We start from the raw sequence: 22,053 nt of genomic DNA, 5'->3' as shown, positions 1-22,053 counted from the left end.
ATTCTTTTCTTCAGATAATGTTGTCATGGGGCTGGAGAATCCATGTTTAAAACAATTGTGACTGTTCAGCTGAGTCAAAAGACTGTTCTCTCTCTCTCTCTCTCTCTGTCTGTCTCTTGTTATTCTAGTCTGATGTTTATTCAGGGATACTAATGCCTGGAGCCTAAAGAAGGGAGTTACATATCTCCTAATCTTTGATTTGTATTTAGAAATGGAAGATGTCTAGGTTATTTGGAATAGGAACTACTTCCACTGGACTAACACCCTGTGGAACTCAATGAAAATCAATGTAAAGATTGACTTTTGGAAACGTTTTTAGGAAATACCAGTAATGGGCATGTTACTAAAACAGGCTAGTACTTCCTTGATTTATCTGGGTGGATGGATGTTTGTTTATAGGAAACAAAGTATGAATTCCTTGGATTTCTTTTCTTAATTTTAGAGGAAAACCTCATTGACTTGAAATAAAATAATAATTTTTACCCCTCCTCAATGTTTTTTTAGTGAAACTGAAATAAATACATCTTTAAAATACTATTCTCTTTTTACCTCTCCTCTTCCACATATCTGTTCCCCCATCTACTGGTTGCCATGAAAATGCGTCCCAGTACCCCATAGAGCAAATGCCAGGCTCTACAGTGTGGGGTTCCCCTGTAGTGAGGTAGAGTCTTAAATGCTGTAGAACAGTTTGTGCTGACTCAGCCGTACACAGAAAGACCTCAGCTATGACTTCTCTCTTAAATTCTTAATTAGCGAACGTGCTTGTGATTTCTCGACTTTTCGAAGATGAGAATTCAGGTTTACTTTTCCTCCAAACACTAACTAACTTTTCTTCCCTTCTCCCCTTTTGAAATTCTGGTTCAACATTTATTATACTCACAGAGTAGAAGCAATTGCTAATGGAAATTACAGAAAACATTTGAAATTGGAGAAGGAGAGGGGCAGCCTAGGAGCGGAGGAGAAAGACTGAGGTTCAGATTTCAAAGTAATCTATTGTATAGTCAATAGATTATACTAGATTATAATTAAATTATAACATAATTTACATATTATATAATTATAAATTATAATAGATTATGATAGAATATTTTATAGTCAATAGATGGACATGAATTTGAGCAAGCTCTGGGAGATGGTGATGGACAGGGAAGCCTGGTGTGCTGCAGTCCATGGGGTCACAAAGAGTTGGACATGATTGAGTGACTGAACTGAACTGATTGTATAGTCAAGACAAATTTTTCATTTAATCCTAAAGTATAATTGTGGAGCCGAAGATAATCTCCATATTAGATTAGTTCTGTGTTGGACATATTTAATGCCTGTCTTAAATTTGGTGTCTGTGAACTTTATGTTTGATTGTCATGACTGCTGTAGAAAAAAATTTTTGCAATTGCATGGGAGATTAGTGTTTTGTTTACAGACCCAGCTGCCCATGAGAATCATCTAAGGATCTTGTTACACAGAAAACTTTACCCAATTTCTAAAATTTTCCTCAGTCTTGCTGGCTTAGCATCTGCTGGTGGAGCCCAATCATGATTCTCTTTTATAGGCTCTGAGGATAAATTTTAGGTAACCAGCCTGGCAAATAATCTAAGACTAAAGCCTGGCATTGTTTGAGTTCTCTTAAGGGAGCACCTTATTATTTAAAATTCTTCTAATCTAAGAGACAGCTGTGTTATGAGAGTACATAGCTCTTATTTTCTTCAGTAAACCTGGCTCCAGCTCCGGCCAGATGACCTTACTTCTCTGAATGTCAGTCCAGCTTGCCTGCAAATGGAGGTGTTTACAAAAATGTGGGAAAGATTCAATGATGAATGATGAATTCATGATGAAATGTGAAGGTTTTTTTTGTAAGGAGATGTTATATTAACTTGAGGATTCTAAAGATAGCTTTTTTAATGAGGGAGAAATTGGAAGTCATTTTTGTTCTTTAAGATGCTATTGGAGAAACTTAACATAATATGGTAAAGAAAAAACTGAAGTACAAACATCATTCAGTCTTTTACTCAGTTCAGTCACCCAGTCGTGTCAAACTCTTTGCAACCCAATGGACAGCAGCACGCCATGCCTCCCTGTCCATCACCAACTCCCAGAGTTTACCCAAACATGTCCATTGGGTTGGTGATGCCATCCAACCATCTCATACCCTTCTCGTCCTGCCTTCAATCTTTTGCAGCATCAGTGTCTTTTCAAATGAGTCAGCTCTACACATCAGGTGGCCAAAGTATTGGAGTTTCAACTTCAACATCAGTCCCTCCAATGAACACCCAGGTCTGATCTCCTTTAGGATGGACTGGTTGTATCTCCTTGCAGTCCAAGGGGTTCTCAAGAGTCTTCTCCAACACCACAGTTCAAAAGCATCAATTCTTTGGTGCTAATCTTTCATTATAGTCCAACTCTCACATCCATAAGTGACTACTGGAAAAACTATAGCCTTGACTAGATGGACCTTTGTTGGCAAAGTAACGTCTCTGCTTTTTAATATGCTGTCTAGATTGGTCATAACTTTCCTTTCAAGGAGTAAGCATCTTTTAATTTCATGGCTGCAGTCACCATCTGCAATGATTTTAGAGCCCTCAAAAATAAAATCAGCCACTGTTTCCCCATCTATTTGCCATAAATTGATGAGAACAGATGCCATGATCTTAGTTTTCTGAACGTTGAGCTTTAAGCCAACTTTTTCACTCTCCTCTTTCACTTTCATCAAGACGTTCTTTAGTTCTTCTTTGCTTTCTGCCATAAGTGTGTCATCTGCATGTCTGAGGTTATTGAGATTTCTCCCTGCAGTCTTGATTCCAGCTTGTGCTTCATCCAGCCCAGCATTTCTTACGATGTACTCTGCTTATAAGTTAAATAAGCAGGGTGACAATAAACAGCCTTGACATACTCCTTTTCCTATTCAGAACCAGTCTGTTGTTCCATGTCCAGTTCTAACTGTTACTTCTTGACCTGCATACAGATTTCTCAAGAGACAGATCAGGTGGTCTGGTATTCCAATCTCTTTCAGAATTTTCCACAGTTTATTGTGATCCACACAGTCAGAGGCTTTGGCATAGTCAATAAAGCAGAAATAGATGTTTTTCTAGAACTCTCTTGTTTTTTTGATGATCCAGCAGATGTTGAAAATTTGATCTCTGGTTCCTCTGCCTTTTCTAAAACCAGCTTGAACATCTGGAAGTTCAGGGTTCATGTATTGCTGAAGCCTGGCTTGGAGAATTTTGAGCATTACTTTACTAGTGTGTGAGATGAGTGCAATTATGTGGGAGTTTGAGCATTCTTTGGCATTGCCTTTCTTTGGGATTGGAATGAAAACTGACCTTTTCCTGTCCTGTGGCCACTGTTGAGTTTTCCAAATTTGCTGACATATTGAGTGCAGCACTTTCACAGCATCATCTTTTAGGATTTGAAATAGCTCAACTGGAATTCCATCACTTCTACTAGCTTTGTTCGTAGTGATGCTTCCTAAGGCCCACTTGACTTAACATCCCAGGATGTCTGGCTCTAGGTGAGTGATCACACCATAATGATTATCTGGGTCGTGAAGATCATTTTGTGCAGTTCTTCTGTATATTCTTGCCACCTCTTTGTAATAGCTTCTGCTTCAGTTGGGTGCATAGCATTCCTGTTGTTTACTGTGCCCATCTTTGCATGAAATGTTCCCTTGCTATCTCTAATTTTCTTGAAGAGATCTCTAGTCTTTCCCATTCTGTTTTTTTCCTCTATTTCTTTGCACTGATCACTGAGAAAGGCTTTCTCATCTCTCCTTGCTATTCTTTGGAACTCTGCATTCAGATGCTTATATCTTTCCTTTTCTCCTTTGCTTTTCCCTTCTCTTCTTTTCACAGCTATTTATAAGGCCTCCTCAGACAACCATTTTGCTCTTTTGCATTTCTTTTTCTTGGGAATGGTCTTGATCCCTGTCTCCTGTACTATGTCACGAACCTCTGTCCATAGTTCATCAGGCACTCTATCTATCAGATCTAGTCCCTTAAATCTATTCTCACTTCCACTGTATAATCATGAGGGATTTGATTTAGGGCATACCTGAATGGTCTCGTGGTTTTCCCTACTTTCTTTAATTTAAGTCTGAATTTGGCAATAAGGAGTTCATGATCTGAGCCACAGTCAGCTCCCAATCTTGTTTTTGCTGACTGTATAGGGCTTCTCCATTTTTGGCTGCAAAGAGTATAATCAATCTGATTTTGGTGTTGGCCATCTGGTGATGTCCACGTGTAGAGACTTCTCTTGTGTTGTTGGAAGAGGGTATTTGCTATGACTAGTGCATTCTCTTGGCAAAACTATTAGCCTTTGCCCTGCTTCATTCTGTACTCTAAGGCCAAATTTGCCTGTTACTCCAGGTGTTTCTTCACTTCCTACTTTTGCTTTCCAGTCTCCTGTAATAAAAAGGACATCTTTTTTGGATGTTAGTTCTAAAAGGTCTTGTAGGTGTTTAGTTTCTAGCTATAAATTAGCATTATAGCATTGTGTTCCTTTCTTCAGTCTTATGTCTTTATTTATAAATTGGATGAAGCTGTGCAATAAGAGAAGGCAGCTTTACACAATAATGTAGCTTGTTTTGCCTGATTTAAAAGTCTCTGGTTTTATGATGTGGTAAAATATAGCATTTAATTTATCTGAAGAGTTGGACCTGCCATCTTTTAAGGCCTTTGTAGCTATGGATTTGAATAAACATTGTAGGATAACTCAAATTCTGAAGCTTGAAAATGGTAATACAAATTTAACTGAAAATTAAAGATCATCTGTGCTATAGAACATTGGACATTTTCATTGTCTTACTGCTTTTCCTGTTTTATAACGCACTGAAAAAAAGAGAGAGGGTGGGGAGAGAGAGAACATAAGTAAGATAAAGTTATCAATCTTTTTTGCTTTTTAAGCTTCTTCAGTTTAATAGAGTTGATTTTTAAAGATAATGTATACATAGTACTTTGATTTTCTAGTAGTCCTAATGGATTTTGTTACTATGTATACAAATGCAAAGAAGAAAGAAGCCATTTTTCTATTTCCTTTGCCTGAAGGAATTCATTGTCTTTGCAACAAATTGCATGTGTCTAATGCTTTTAGGTCTCAGATGACTTTTATGTAGCATTGTTTGGGGCAGTGGCCAAAGTGCAGGCAGAGCAATTGAAGAAGACCTTAGAAATCATCTGTTTATGCTTCCAACAGGCATATATTGTATTAGTATGTATTAACCACCTAATGTATACCAGGCACTAAGTGCAGAAGACAGCGGGATATACTAGAAACTGTGGGGCCTATATTCTAGGATAGGGCAATAGAAAGAAAGAATTCTAAAAAAGATACTTTCAGATAGTACTATGAAGACAGACAAACAAAACTGGGTTTGCATTCTTATTATATCAGTTTCCAGCTGGTTATTCAACATCAGAATCTTTTCCCCATATCTTGAATGCAGAGATGATCATTTCTACCTGATAGGGTGTTTTTTTAGCATAAATGGAGAAAATTTATTGAATGATTTTTAGCACAGTTTCTGCAACTTAGCAGGTCCCCAATAAATTATTACTAAAACTTCAAAACCATTCAAGGATGCTCAGCTCTTTCTTGTTCTGGGATTTGCTTTTTTTTTTTTTAACTGAGCTTTATTCTGTTGATCTTATCCCCTTCTCCTAATTTTTTTTTGAAATAATTTAAAAAAGTCAAGGAAAGCTGAATAACCCTTTTTATAGGCAAATAAAGCTGGAATAAGTTGGGTGTGGGGTTATTGGAAACGACAGCTAAAATGAGGTTTGAGCATTATGGAATAGAAGGTATATCTGACCAATAGGATGAGAATTGGCTAGACTATCTATAATACTTATTGTCATTTGCAGACATTAATTGGTTTTTCAGATGATACAGTGAAATGGATGGGTGACTTCAGCTGCTGGTATTTCTCTCACAGTTTTTCTCTCTCTGAATTAGAATTACTGATACATATGCCTGTCTTCAATGATAGATTTTAATGCCCTTGAAAAGAAGTTCTGTGTGCACCCTTCACAACACAAGCCAGACATGAATTTGGATTCAATCAACATTTGTTAATCGAAAAAAATGGGAATATGCTAGTGTCATAACAACAACAAAAAAAATTGGCCAGAATAATAGGGCTGCTGGTTTCAAAAATTAGGATAACAAATCTACAACTTAGTCCCTTGGTGGAATGTTGATGTGGGAACCAGCTTTTTGAAGGGTCTTTTAAACCTGTAGATAGGGTTTCGGTTTTTTTTAATTGTGGTAAAATATACATAACAAATACACCATTTTAATTACTTTTAAGTGTAGAGTTCAGTAGCATGAAGTACAGTCACATTGTTGTACAACTATGATTACCGTCCACCTCCAGATCTTTTATATCTTCCCAGACCGAAACTGTGGAAAGGGTTTTAATTTCACACTTGACTAACACACAGTTTTAAAGCCACCTCAGTGGCCTACGGACCAGGGACAGTCACTGGAAACAGTGCTGTTATTCCTTTGCACCTCACAAGGTTGTCCTTGGAACTCCTCAGTGTAAGAAACTCAAATAAGAGAATCTGGGAAGGAACGATGTCAGCCCCTTCCTCTCCTGATTGCTGTTGGAGGACAGTGTGCCTGCTTCCTTCATTGCATCGTGGGGAACCACTACCTCAGTTTTCCTCAAGACAGATAAAGAAGAAAAGAGTAGCTTTGGCACCAACTGAAAACTAACTTAAAACCTCAACAGAACTGAATGATAAAGACGAAATCATGACCAAATCGGTCCCTAATGTTATTTGGAGTCTATGTGCCAGGAATTTTTAGTTAGCATCCATTTTATGCTATCAGCTTAAATAAGAAATCTGCAATTTATAGAGGTTCAGTATTTGTCCAAGAAACTAGTGGTGTTAAGTGCCTCAACTAAGGATTTGAATTGAATTCTAACCCTTGGGCCCTTGCTCTTTCTATTCTGCCACAAGAATGTATTGCTAGAGATTGACCTTTTATAGCACTTGGGTTGTTCATCAGTTGTGATGGAGCCACTATTTACCAAAGGAAGATCCCTCTTGATCCTCCTTTGGAGGAGGATCATTAATCATTTGCAAGTCTAAGCAGTTACATATACAGTTAATGGTCATGGAGGTTATTTCTTTTTTTCTCAGAAGATTGAACAAGTCAGACAAATTTTGGTAACTGGAAGTCTTTTTATATTAATTTAACACTAAAACCTTTCTCAGCTCATTCTGTTTTTTCAGGTCCCAGGGGCATGAGATTGCATTAAATATAATCTTTCATAGCATATTACTGTCATTGGTCAGCTGGGAGTCCCTGTTTGCTTTTCTTTGCTCCCTTTTATTCCTATCTCTTTCCAGCCACTGTAATTAACCATTCTAATGTGTTAGCTATTTGTGTTTTGACTGTGAAGAAGGCTGAGCGCCGAAGAATTGATGCTTTTGAACTGTGGTGTTGGAGAAGACTCTTGAGAGTCCCTTGGACTGCAAGGAGATCCAACCAGTCCATTCTGAAGGAGATCAGCCCTGGGATTTCTTTGGAAGGAATGATGCTAAAGCTGAAATTCCAGTACTTTGGCCACCTCATGCGAAGAGTTGACTCATTGGAAAAGACTCTGATGCCGGGAGGGATTGGGGGCAAGAGGAGAAGGGGACGACAGAGGATGAGGTGGCTGGATGGCATCACTGACTCGATGGACTTGAGTCTGAGTGAACTCCGGGAGTTGGTGATGGACAGGGAGGCCTGGCGTGCTGAGAATCATGGGGTCGCAAAGAGTTGGACATGACTGAGCGACTGATCTGATCTGATCTGATATGAACTTTCAAAATATGTGTTGTGGTTTTTGTGTGGAATCTTAATTCACATAAATAGTATTACATAATGTGTTGACCCCATTCTGTTTGTCCCCCTTTTCATTCAGCACTGTTTACAAAATCTCTTTATGTTAGTATTGGCATTAATTTATTTTAATTATTAATCTATGTCAAAACAGAAGAGGACTTTAATTATTTTTTGTTGTTACAGTTTTTCATAGTTTTATTGCACCATGTCCAAAGAGACAGCTTATATGATATTGATTTTTCTGTGGTTTCTTTTATGGTCTAATACACAGTCTGTTTCTGTAATTGTTCTGTGTGTGCCTCCCCAAAGTGTGTATTTTCTGTCAGATGTAACATTCCCTTAAATACAATACCTTGAGCTTATTGAGTTGTCAGTCTTCAGTTTATTTTTTTTAATCTTCTGCTTTATTATTTTCTGAGAAAGATGTGTTAACATTTTATTTTAGTTTCCTTAACTGTGGTATCATTTCTTAACTATTTTACCTTAGAAATCCAGTAAACAATACAGTTGAAAGCATAACTGCTCTGGTTGAATCTGGAAGAACACGTCTTAAATCGAGTGTCCTTTCAAGAGCCCATCTCCAGAGTACCTTAAGGCACCTCTGCAGAATCCTTAAATTGGAATATTATTTCTGTAAACAAGCTATCAATTAACCCTTTAACCTTGCACTCTTATTTCTTGTTACCCACCCACTAACTTAAACAATTTTCGATTCAAAGCCAGATGGACTTTCACATCCCCTTCTCATCCCTCTGCATGGAAGTTTTTACCCTTGCCGTTTGGTCCACCAGAATTCTTCTTCACATAACCAAACTCTGTAACTTATTCAAAACCATTCTTGTATATCCAAAGAACAAAAAAACTAATTAAAAAAGATATATACACAATTCAGTGTTATTAGAAGCTTTATTTACAATAGTCAGGCAACCTAAGTGTCCATCTATACATGAATGGGTAAAAGAGATGTGGTATGGAATGGAATACTACTCAGCCATAAAAAAGATATTGCCATTTGCGACAACATGGATGGGCCTAGAAGGTATTATACTAAGCCAGATAAGGACAAATACAAATGTGGAATCTTAAAAAAAAAAAACAAAGGAACAAACTAAACAAAACAGAAACAGACCTACAGGTACAGAGAACAAACTGGTGGTCACCAGAGGTGGGGAGTGGTTGGCAAAATAGGTGAAGGGTATTAGGACGTACAAGCTTCCACTTATTAATAAACCATGGGATGTAATGTCCAGTATAGGGATTATGTTCAGTAATATTGTAATAACTTTGTATGGTTTAGCTTTGTAATAGCTATGGGTGGTTACCAGACTTACTATGGTGATGTATTTGTCATGTATATAAATGATGAATCACTATTTTGTATATCGGGAACTGATATTATATGTCAACTTTACTTCAATTAAGAAAAGAAAAAGAAAGAAAAAAAAAAAACTTTCTCAAATTCTGCTTCTTTCAAGAAATCTCTTCTAGCCATATCATTTTTTATAATTCTAAAGGCAATGATTGCTCAGTTCAGTTCAGTCGCTCAGTCGTGTCCAACTCTTTGTGACCTTATGGACTGCAGCACGCTGGGATTCCCTGTCCATCACCAACTCCTGCAGCTTACTCAAACTCATGTCCATCAAGTTGGTGATGCAATCCAACCATGTCATACTCTGTCGTCCCCTTCTCCTCCTGCCTTCAATCTTTCCCAGCATCAGGGTCTTTTCAAATGAGTCAGTTCTTCACATCAGGTGGCCAAAGTATTGGAATTTTAGCTTCAACATCAGTCCTTCCAATGAATATTCAGGACTGATTTCCCTTAGGATGGACTGGAAGGAACTCCTTGCAGTCCAAGGAACTCTCAAGAGTCTTCTCCAACACCACAGTTCAAAAGCATCAATTCTTTGGTGCTCAGCTTTCTTCATAGTCCAACTCTCACATCCATACACGACTACTGGAAAAACCATAGCCTTGACTAGATGGACCTTTGTTGGCAAAGTAATGTCTCTGCTTTTTAATATGCTGTCAAGGTTGGTCATAGCTTTTCTTCCAAGGTGCAAGTGTCTTTTAATTTTATGGCTGCAGTCACCATCTGCAGTGATTTTAGAGCCCCCAAAAATAAAGTCAGCCACTTTATCCACTGTGTCCCCATCTATTTGCCATGAAGTGATGGGACTGGATGCCATGATCTTGGTTTTCTGAATGTTGAGCTTTAAGCCAACTTTTTCACTCTCCTCTTTCACTTTCATCAAGAGGCTCTTTAGTTCCTTCGCTTTCTGCCATAATGGTGCTGTCATCTGCATATCTGAGGTTATTGATATTTCTCCCGGCAATCTTGATTCCAGTTTGTGCTTCATCCAGCAAGACATTTCTCATGATGTACTCTGCGTATAAGTTAAATAAGCAGGGTGACAATATACAGCCTTGACATACACCTTTCCTGATTTGGAACCAGTCTGTTGTTCCATGTCCAGTTCTAACTGTTGCTTGTTGACTTTCATACAGATCTCTCAGTAGACAGCTCAGGTGGTCTGGTATTCCCATCTCTTGAAGAATTTTCCACAGTTTGCTGTGATCCACACAGTCAAAGACTTTGGTGTAGTCAATAAAGCAGAAGTAGGTATTTTTCTGGAATTCTCTTGCTTTTTCGATGATCCGACAGATGTTGGCAATTTGAACTCTGGTTCCTCTGCATTTTCTAAATCCAGTTTGAACATCTGGAAGTTCATGGTTCATGTATTGCTGAAGCCTGGCTTGGAGAGTTTTGAGCATTACTTTACTAGCGTGTGAGATGAGTGCAATTGTGCGGTAGTTTGAGCATTCTTTGGCATTTCCTTTCTTTGGTATTGGAATGAAAAATGACCTTTTCTAGTACTGTGGCCACTGCTGAGTTTTCCAAGTTTTCCAATGATTGCTAGTGCAGTTAATTTAATGTTTATTCACTGACCTAAATTTACTAATTGATTAATATATATTTAGTGACCAGCATGTGCCATGGTTGGAATTTCTGTTTATAAAGCTGTGAAGTGAAGTGAAGTGAAGGCGTTCAGTTGTGTCTGACTCTCTGAGACCCCATGGACTGCAGCCTACCAGGCTCATTTGTCCCTGGGATTCTCCATTGTTTACTAGTTCTTGTGTGTGTTTGCTTCCTCTGCTTTGTTGTATAAGCATGTTGAGGGTAACATGTGTTTTGTATCCTCTATTAATTAAGGTACCCACATAATGGCTTGTTCTTAATAGTTGACTGACAAAAACACTTTGAGTTTATTTACTTCAGTGTTAATGGGGATAATTTTATTTCTATATAGAGGACAGTTTTGTTACATTGCAAGTTCTTTAGTTTACTGTATTTTGCAAAATATGTTCTTTATTATTCATAAGCATGATCAGTGAAAGTTCTCTAAGATTCTCTTCAAAATCCTTATAAAGTAGACAAATTTAACCTCTTTCTAAAATAAGCATTTATGATTAATTATTTCAATGTAAATTTATGTACAAATTAGCCTTTATGAGTTTAAATTTATCTACTCTCTTTTAAGGCAGTGTTTGTTATATCTGGTAAAGTGATGAGATGGACTAGGCTGTCTTTCTTCCCTTCCCCCTTAACACTAATTATTCCAGTTAAGCTTTCAGTTTGCAAGGTTCCCTCTAAGGACAGTGAACTTAGAGTATAGAGAGTTCCAGCATAGTTGCAAGAGAGCTTGGCTTTTCAGCTGATGAGATGATTGCATCATGTGATGGAGCCACCAGCAAGCCTTTGGGCGCTGGTAGCACTCCTGGCCTGAGCTGGTGCTGTTTGGTGTACAAGGCACGTTTGAAGCTGTTATTCCCCACACTGACCTGCCAGTGTAGTTGCGTTGCACAGGTGAAGCATAACCAGCCACATCCTAAAATAGGTAGTTTAGGCTGTAAAATGGAGGTTGCAAGATGAAACAGAAGATCAAATAGAAGAATTATAAAATACCTATAATCCATGAGCCTTTAAGTCCTTTATATTTTATTTCATTTTCCCAACTTCCGTGAAGTGGGAATTATCATGTCCATTTTTTAAAGATGAAGAAGTAGAATTCCATAGAGGTAAAATGAGGTATTAATTAATGGACATTGAGTAAGTGGTAGACGTATGTATTAACTTCAGATCTGACAGCTAAATCAGCATCCTTAATTCCCCTTGTTTTTACTTGCATAACACCCAGTATTGTTTTGTACCCTTTGTATACTTTAAAGAGATGTAATTATTTAGAGTTAATGGTTGATTTTCTTTCCTGCTGGACTACAGGTCCGTGAGAGTAGATCCATGTCTGTTTTGTTCAACCAACAGACCAAACATTTTGCTTGGCACATACCTGGCGATCAGTATATATTCTTTGTTTCTCTGGTTCTTTTTTTGAAGGGGAGCAAGTAGTGCAGAGAGGCCAGGTTTTCCACCACATTATGTTAACACTCTTAGGTAAGAAAATGTGTAGAAAATCTAGGCCAGTCCTTGAACCTGAACAGTCAGGGAAGGTTTTATGGGGAGCCATCTTCTTAGATGGAGATCAAATAATCTTTAACTGTAACCTGTATATAAGGCTGCGAATGACCTCAAGTACTTCACTTACAAGAAGGGACAATTCATTGCAGAGGTGTCAGTAAAAATGGGGAAATGCCAATGCCTTGAAAATATAGATTCAGGTGCTCTATTTAAATTTTTTAACCTTTTTTTTTAAATTAGAAAAAATCAGGCAAAGATATGCAGACCTGCCTGGAGAACTGCACATTATTGAACTTGAAAAGGATAAGAATGGACTTGGACTCAGCCTCGCTGGTAACAAAGACAGGTCACGCATGAGCATATTTGTGGTGGGAATTAACCCTGAAGGACCTGCTGCCATGGACGGACGAATGCGTATTGGAGATGAACTGTTGGAGGTGAGGGGCGTATATTCTTAATTTTTGTTTGGGTGACATGATTGGATATAGAGGATAGTGTATAAGATGATGAAGTAAAAGAATAAAATGTTATAAATTGCATTTTCTTCAACTATTTGTTATCATTTTCCCAAGCTTATTATATTGTTGCTTACAAATACTATTGGCTGCTTGAGTAAAGACTAATCTCACAAAATAATTTAAAGGCCTTTAAGTAAAATCTCATGAAAACATATTAAAAGAATAGAGCTTGTTTTTGAATATAAATTCCAAAAGATTCAAAACTAATTTGTGTATTAATCTGACATTATTAGTATTTAACAAAATCCTCTTCAGCTTCTGAATTAACTGTAAGTATAACATTTGTTTTTATTGCTGTTGCCATTTAGTTTTTCTGGAAGGTGTTACAGCCAACAAAATCTTATGAACTGGTTGTCAAGGACTAGTTAATATCTGTGAGTTGGAAATGTGGTTAAAGTCTCTTAGGTTCCTTATTTAGGAACAGGAGAGAGAAAAGAGAAGTTAGGGAGGGAACTGATCCCTGCTACTATTCCAGATGATTCCATCAGTAATCTGAAAAAGTTATTCTTATATTCATAAGCTTAAAGTCAGGGTCTCTGCTCTGCTGCTTCTGCTAAGTTGCTTCAGTCGTGTCCGACTCTACATGACCCCATAGACGGCAGCCCAACAGGCTCCCCGTCCCTGGGATTCTCCAGGCAAGAACACTGGAGTGGGTTGCCATTTCCTTCTCTAATGCATGAAAGTGAAAAGTGAAAGTGAAGTCGTTCAGTCATGTCCAACTCTTTGTGACCCCATGGACTGTAGCCCACCAGGCTCCTCCGTCCATGGGATTTTCCAGGCAAGAGTACTGGAGTGGCCTTCTACCTTGTCATTGCCTTCTCCCTCTGCTCTGAGTTTATCTTATTTTTATATTTATTTGCCTGTTCAGTCATTCATTAATTCAACTAACAGTTTTTTGAGTGTCTCTTAGGGCTGGATACCAAAAAAGAGATGAATACTCCAGTCCTTCATTTGAATAGCTCAGTCTTAAGGAAGAAAAGAGACGTAAAAGATTGTTGCACAACAACAACAACAAAAAAAAGATTATAATAAAAGCAGCAATATGTACTTGCTACCAGACATAGCTTTACTGAGGTCACAGAGTAACAAGATGAGGTCGCAAAGTAAACAAGGCTTTTGGATTCAATACCAGGCAGTTTGACTTCTTAGCTGTTTGTTAAGTGTGCTCTAAGGCCTCTTGATAAAATACTCCAACACTTGGACATTTAGGGGAGCTGAATCACAGAGGCACTGAGTGTCAGATGCTTACTTCACATGAGGCCTTACTAATTTTTCATTTTATAATTTCCTCTTCAGACTCTACTCAGAATAGAATTCATAGTCATCTATAATGTGACTTGCCTAATAATATCCACAGCCAAAGCTGTTCAGACACAAACTCTAAGATCTTTAGTATCACCCTCTGTCTTCTCAGCCTTGGTTGGTAGTTTCTCCCCGTTTTGAAATCTATTTTCACCAAGAAGTCATTCCTGGAATTACTTTTCTTGTTGTTTGTAATATAGCATTATGAAAGCAACCCACATCGGGTAGACGTATTGACTAGCATAATCATCAAGTAAATAAACACCAATGGTATTAGTATGGATTAACCAGTATAATTCATTGCTTCAAGTTCATTTAGAGATTTCTTCATAAACAAAACTAAAGTGATGGTGGTGGTAATAATGATGAAAGTAAAAGCTAGTTTACTGAGCTATCCCTAGCATTTTACCTATGTGCTAACACATTTGTATTCTTAAGAGCCCTATATGGTCAGTACTGTTATTATCCCAATTTTCTGGATAAGAAAACTGCTAAGTAACAGAACTAAGTTGCTAAGAACCCAGGCTTGCCAGGCTCCAAGATCTGTGCTCTAGCAACTGAAGTATACTGCATTCTCCACGGTACTTCCAGCAAATCCTATCTGTTTAGATCCATGAGAATCCTGACTTATGATACTCTAGGCTTTAGGAAACCATATATATTAAATTATACTGTTGTATTATGCACACCTAAATGCATTATTTCCTGTCTTCTGTGGTACGTGGAAATGTTCCAAAAGCTATCATTTGGAACATGACGATTCTAGTTCTATTTTCTCTGCCTTATTAAGACTCAAGATGGAATGACTGATGTAATCCAGACCGGGAAGAGAAGTGGTATGTTATTTCTGTGTCTGACATTTTATTAGATAGAGGAGATAGATGAGCTAAGGCTGCAGGGCGGTGAGAGTGCTTCATAGGCCGTACAGTAAAGTCAACATTGTGTGCGGGGCAGAGAGCGCTAGACTAGGAAGACCTGCTTTAATTATTCCAACTCTTTCAGTTATTAGTTGCATTTCAGAAGGGATTTAATATAGTGTAGGGCACATGGTTGACTATTAATCAGATCATATTTCCTCTCTTAAAGACAGAAACTTCAGGTATCTGTTTCTATCTATGCTAGAAGCTAGAAGAGCTCTCCTGAGCAAAAAAGAATATTAGCATCTTGCTTTTTCAGACCCCTCCTGTTCCCTCCTTTGACTTTCTGAATTTGGTCCTCTTGTTGCTCTTCAGTAATTTTATCTTCACTCAGAGATTAAAAGAATGAGAAGATTAAACATGGCAATAAATTAATCCCCCCATATTCTCCATGAAGTCTTTTATTTAAATAAAATAAAATTAAATTAAAAGTTGAAATACTGAGTCTAGCATCACACATCTTTGATTGTTTATTTATCTTCTCTAACCCTCAGTTACCTTCTTTATCAAATGGAAGTTTTTTATTCATTTAGCACATACTTTACTAGGCATCTGTTGTGTAGGAGGAAGTATAGGAGCAAGGTGCTGATTTTACATTGATGAAGAAAATCCATCGTCCTATTTTCATAGAGCTCACAGTCTAGTGCTTGTGTAGCTTCAACCTCCAAGAGTGTTATAAGAATTAATGAGAAGATAGGTCACATTTTGCCACCACATCTGGCACTTACTAATACCATAATACATTTCAACTGATAATATTTATAAAAAATTTTTATGTGGATTTGTGGGTTTCAGTTCTTTTTAGCTTGTTTATATTAGTATATTTGTCTCCAAAAATATGTTCCAGAGGGAAACCATCATACTCTTCAGTAGCTCCATGCAGCATCTTGAAAAGCTGAGAGAGTAGAAAAAGGCAGAGACTGGATTCTTATGCAGTTATAAGCCTTCTCATGGGCTTCTGGCTTCTAGGTCAGGGATGACAGTAAAAAAATTCATGTGGGAAACATTTTCCTGGTTTCTTTTTATAGCTGAGAAAAAAATTTCAGTCATTTCTCTATGATATGTGAAGAATTTGTTTATAACATATCAAGTCCAATGTGCTTTTGAACTGAGAATAGTTACTGATGTGATGAGTACAAGGAAAGCTGGAAGCCAGTGTTACAATAGCTGTTCTTGGATATGCAGTGTGTTAGATGTTGAAGGAGACTGCATCACGAAGGAAGCATTTAGGCTTTTAGATCATACTTACTGGGTTAGAGCAAATCTTGTGTATTTGCTTACCCATCCACACTTTATTTATTTTTGTCAATTGAGGTACAGTTGTCCATGTCTTGATCAATCTTACAATTCTATTTGCTCGTATTATTTCTCATAACTGCTTTGTTGTTATCATTATTACTTTGCTCACAGCCCCCTTTTATTTAGGGTTGATCTGACTTTTTTAGGCCCTCAGATGTAGTTAATTTATAGGAAGTAGAAAAGAGCGTGGTCAAACATACCTTGTAGCTTCCTGGAAGTGAGAAATTCGCATCTCTTCCCGAGCCCTGTCCATGACTGATTTTTGGCACAACACCGGCCAGCAGTTTTGTTGCTGTAGGACTGCATCATTACGGTGCAAGAGCAGTCAGCAAGTTCTGCTGATTGATAGCTCAGTTCATGTTTAAAAGAAATCTTACACTGAGCCCCCAGAAGACAATGTGATTAAATCTCAGCTTCTTTCTCCTTTACTAGGATGCTAGTGTGGGGGTTCTGAATTAATTTCAAAATGCATTAGCATATAATTACCATGTAGACTGGAATGAGACTTTCTAGACTATTGGCTTTCCCTAAGCAATTAGTCCCAGAAAATACCCAGGCCCAGGCATGGTGCAGTCTTGTGAATATAGGATTTATTTATAATCTTCCCTACAGGGCAAGTGTGGGAAGAGAGCTGATAGTGCCATGCGGGGATTGGAATGATTTGTCAGGTGAGGGAAGCAGCCAGAAGGAACAGCGTGGGTGGCATTTGGAAGTGTGCAGTGGATGGGCTTGTGTGTCTGGCTCCCACACACTTCAAGACAGAGGAAGTTCATTCCCTTTGTGACATTTACCTGTAGCCCCTAAATTAAATCTTGTTATTTTTGTATGTGTATAATAGGTTTATTTAAGAACCATTGAAAATAAAAAGTATGAGTACTACCTATATTTGCTAAGAATAAAGACATAGAACTATAGGTAAACTCAGATCTTTTTGTTTAGTAATACTTATGTTAATAAGAGGAAAAAACTGAAATCATTAAATGACTGACTCAGGTACGTGTAGGTGCTTTATGACAAACTCCTGTCTGAGGGTGCTCACTACCACACCAGTCCAAAAGGTTAATCCTTGACTTGTTGCCAGTGAGTTATTTTTGAAATCTTTTGGAAGACTTAGATGTGATTTAGAAGTACACTATAGTGAATAAATTACTAGGTTTTAGACATCTATAGATAAGATTCTACTTTATAGTCAAAAGTTTCCATCATCTTATACTGGGTCCTTTAGATTATTACCATACAAATGAATGTAATTTTCTAAAGTATGCTTCTTAATGCATTAATTATGCCCTAAGAGATCTCACAGAATAAAATATCCCATTGTGGAAACACTAGTTTGAGGACCAGAAAGAAGAGTAAAGGATTTCAAAATTGCAGTAAAATGATTTTTCCAACAGTTTTATTAACAGAAATAGGTTTATGACAGCTAAAAATACAAAAATAAATTGATAAACATTTGTTATTGTGGCAATAGTGTCAAAATACATCAAATTTTGCGTTTTAAATATGTGATTTATTGTATGTATTATATCTCAATAAAGCTGCTAAAAAATGAGTTGATCGTCCTGACCGAAACTATAAGGAAGTCCTGAATATAACCTCACATATGCAAAGCTGAAGTTACCCCATTTTCTGACTCTTAAAATTATATGCAGCCTAATTCATAGCTCTGAAAGTCAACAGAAGAATGTGGTGTTGGCTGAGTGGTCAGCTTCACACACAAAGTTGTCCTGGGATCCCAGAGGTGTGTATGTTTTTCCTTTCTTTCAAGTGCAGTCTCCCTTGTCATTAAAACATTGTAACTCATACTTATCATATTTTGCTTAATTACCTTCCCTAAGTAATCCATTGTATTACATCCAAATTAAGTTACAAAAAGATGAGTTTATTAAAAGAAATCGGAGGTAGGGAGCTATACTGGGAATTTAGTTGACACTGAGCATTTATAATCTTCTAGGCTTTGCTAAATTCTTTACAAGCATTCTCTTTTTTAAACAAAAGTAGATGCTATTTTAGTACCCATTTTACAGATAAGGAAACTGAAACACGAGGAGCAGAATCAACATGAAAACACTGACTTTTCAGACTCTAAAGGCTATGTTCTTTAGTTCTGGGTGGATAATGATTCTGGAAGATAATCATGAATTTCTCATCATTTTTTAGTTTTGGTTGATCTATATTAACCCAGTGCTAGTTTAGAATATCTGAGATAATTTTTCATGATACAGTACCCTGTTACTCTTTTTATCTTCTTAAAATTTAATGCCACTTGGAATTCATTAAAAGAAGACTGCAGTCAGTGAAATTACACCTATCTCTCAAGAACCAAAGAAGAAAAATAATCTTTTTTTTTTTGAGGTTGTTTTTGCCTGATTTGAGAGCTCCTCTATGCTTCACAACTTAAGAGCTTTCACCCTCAGTGCCATTATAGAGTTAAAATTTTATTTCGGCTGTAAGAAATAGTTTGTAAAACCTTACACATATTGGGTGGCCTGGTTCTTTTCTGTGTTTCCTGGAGTGAAGTCTTTGAGCTCTCCTCTTGCCATTTTTGTTTCTGTCTCTGGCTGGTTGGGGGAAGTGTTTTGAATTATACGGTCGTACATTATTATCTTTATACTGCTTAAGTATTTAGGCTAAAACTATATTCTTACTGATCTTTTGGAGGAATGCAATTATTTAATTTTTATTTTCACAGTCCTCAATATTGCTCCACAAAAGCTTTAAGTGGGATCACTACAGTGAGCCACATTGTCTTAAAATTAGGGAGGGAAAGTGGCATGAAAAAAAGAGTAAAAATGAAGATGTTCAAAGGAACTCAATTACCGTGGAAGCTTATAAAAGGCAGAGGAATGTACGCAGGGGAAGAAAGGTGCCATTTGGAAGGAATAAGTGGGTTTCAGCAGTGATTCTCCAGACTCTCCTTTCTGCAGTTTTCCCTCGGACTCACACATTCCATATCAGGGTAGCTAGTTGTCCAGGCTTCTGGTCCCTCCTTTTACCAGTATCTTCCCCACTCACTTCCAGCCCCACTCATGGTCATGCTGAGATGCAGGCTGGAAAGATATGCTCTTAGGTTATGCAGAAGTGCTTCCTTATGTCAGCCTCATCACATAATTTTTTTTTTTTTCTATATTTTGCTTTGTGTGCTAAGTTGTTTCAGTCACATCTGACTCTTTGCAACCCTCTGGACTGTAGCCCACCAGGCTCCTCTGTCCATGGGATTCTTACAGTTAAAATTTCTTACAGTCACCGTGCAGGCTTTTTATTTAATTACTTATTTATTTATTTTGCAGTTTGAATCTCTGGTGATTTATGACATTGTTCTTTGTTGTTGGATCAGACTCTTTGTAACCCCATGGATTGCAGCATTTCAGGCTTCCCTATCCTCCACTGTCTCCTGGAGTTTGCTCAAGTTCATGTCCGTTGAGTCAGTGATGCTATCTAACCATCTCATCCTTATGACATTATTTCATCACAGATTGCTGTAAGGATAACCACTATTCACCCATGAGGTGTTCCAAATTTACTCATAAATTTTCAGGAATGAGATACTTTATGTTCTCTCAAAATGAGTCAAAAAGTCATCAATCTGCATATTTACAATATTTAAGCAACGTGAAGGATAACTAAAAGATCAAGAATTTAAAATGGCATTATGCTCAAGACCATGTAATTTTAAGGCACAAAGCTTGAAAGAAAAGTGTTAATGTAATTCTTATTCCAGGTTTGACTTACTAACAATATCAAACACCTCCTTGAACTCATCACAAACATGGGTCACGTATGTGTGTTTTAATTTTGGTTTGTAAGTGAAGTGAAAGTTGCTCAGTCGTGTCCAACTCTTTGTGACTGCATGGACTATACAGTCCATGGAATTCTCCAGTCCAAAATACTAGGGTGGGTAGCCTTTCCCTTCTTCAGGGGAATATTCCCAACCCAGGGATAGAACCCAGGTCTCCCACATTGCAGGCAGATTCTTTACCAGCTGAGCCACAGGGGAAGCTCAAGAATACTGGAGTGAGTAGCCTATCCCTTCTCCAGTGGATCTTTCCAACGCAGGAATCAAACCTGGGTCTCCTGCATTGCAGGTAGATTCTTCACCAACTGAGCTATCAGGGAAGCCCATAGTTTGTAAGAGGTAGGTCTAAAATCAGTAATCCAACCTGAAAATCAGATGTTCCACCCAAAGCAGTAGGCTTGTGCCAACTTCACATCCTGTTAGGAAAAATTATGCATTATATGTCAACCCCAAACCCCCCATCAGTTTCCCAAAATACAACTAAAGTATTATAGTATAATATATACAAAGATATTATATGTAGGTAACATTAATCATGTTAGGATGTGAAGTGTGTAATATTACTTCAGAATCACCAAACACTATGGTTGCTAACACACAGTTGTTTTGTATGCACCACCATGGCTTCCATTAGCTCTGCCTACATCTACACTATACATCCTCCTTGTTGACTCTGAGTGTCATAGAACATCTCCCTGTGATTCTTTACTTGAAATGCAACTTTGACCTTTTCCCTCACAGTTTTTTGTTTAAAATCTTTTACTTTGTATTGAGGGGTATAGATACAATTTTTTTTCTTTATAAGATAAGGATTTACTGAAAAATATTATATTGAGAGAGAGAGAGATTCTATGAAGTTTGGATATTAAAAATCAAAAGGTATGGGAAATGTTACTTGGGGAGGTATACCCATATATATTTTCTGCCCTTTAAAAAAAAGTTCTTTTTTTTTAATATCTACAAAGTAAACAGAATAACATAATGAAATTATTTTGTATAGCCATCACATAACTCAACAATTACTAACACTCTGTCATTCAGGTATCACCTATAGCTTCATATACCCACCCCTACTCAGAATATTATTATTTTTATAGGCATGTGTGTATATGTATATGTGCTAAAATTTACATAACGTGAAATCCACAGGCTTTATCTATACAATTTTGACAGTTGTGTACACTGTATTGCCCAAATACCTATCTTTTCTCTCTCTGCAGAAACTTTTATGGGGTGTTGATTCAAGTGACTTCCTCATTTTAACTTATTTGTTGTTGTTGTTGTTGTTTTGTAATTGAATTGAATTTGGAGTTCTTTATATGTTCTGGAAATATTCTGGATGCGAGTTCTTTATCAGATAGACACAGCAATGAAAATGTTTTGAAGGCAAGAGAAAAAAATTCTAGTAGCATAGGTAATTGGGGTAGAGTCCTAATCAGATCACGTGTTTGAAAGAAGCAACTATTAAGCTGGCCCTTGCTAGTTTGGGGAAGTCTCGACTTCTAGCATGTACTGATGTTCTTGGAAGAAGGAATCCCAGGTCGCTGTTCACTTGAGATCCTATTTACTCATGTGACTCAGTTCAGTCGCTCAGTTCTGTCCAACTCTTTGCAATCCCATGGACTGCAGCACACCAGGCCTCCTCCTCCATCACCAACTCCTGGAGCCTGCTAAAACTCATGTCCATCAAGTCGGTGATGCCATCCAACCATCTCATCCTCTGTCGTTGCCTTCTCCTCCTGCCTTCAATCTTTCCCAGCATCAGGGTCTTTTCCAACGAGCAGATAACCCACAAATTGCAGAACAATTATACCAAAGAAATTCTTGGAAAGAAATTCTCTCACTGTTAAGACAGTTCTAGGACCCAAAACAGATTTCCCAACCTGGAGATCTGGCAAAGGGACTGAGAACCCCCAG

The 22,053-nt window shown here is 37.5% G+C and overlaps 1 protein-coding gene across 5 annotated transcripts in view; it reads left to right on the top strand.

Moving 5' to 3' along the window:
* PATJ (PATJ crumbs cell polarity complex component) overlaps window positions 1-22,053 on the top strand; it is a 381,060-nt gene that overhangs the window by 201,182 nt on the left and 157,825 nt on the right. For all 5 annotated transcript variants that reach the window (XM_024989559.2, XM_024989560.2, XM_024989558.2 and 2 more), the window contains 1 exon segment: window positions 12,545-12,741. In XM_024989559.2, coding sequence (XP_024845327.1) covers window positions 12,545-12,741 — 197 coding nt within the window.

Source organism: Bos taurus, chromosome 3, assembly GCF_002263795.3.
Source record: "Bos taurus isolate L1 Dominette 01449 registration number 42190680 breed Hereford chromosome 3, ARS-UCD2.0, whole genome shotgun sequence".
Lineage (NCBI taxonomy): Eukaryota > Metazoa > Chordata > Mammalia > Artiodactyla > Bovidae > Bos > Bos taurus.
This window is presented reverse-complemented; position numbering and strand designations above follow the sequence as displayed.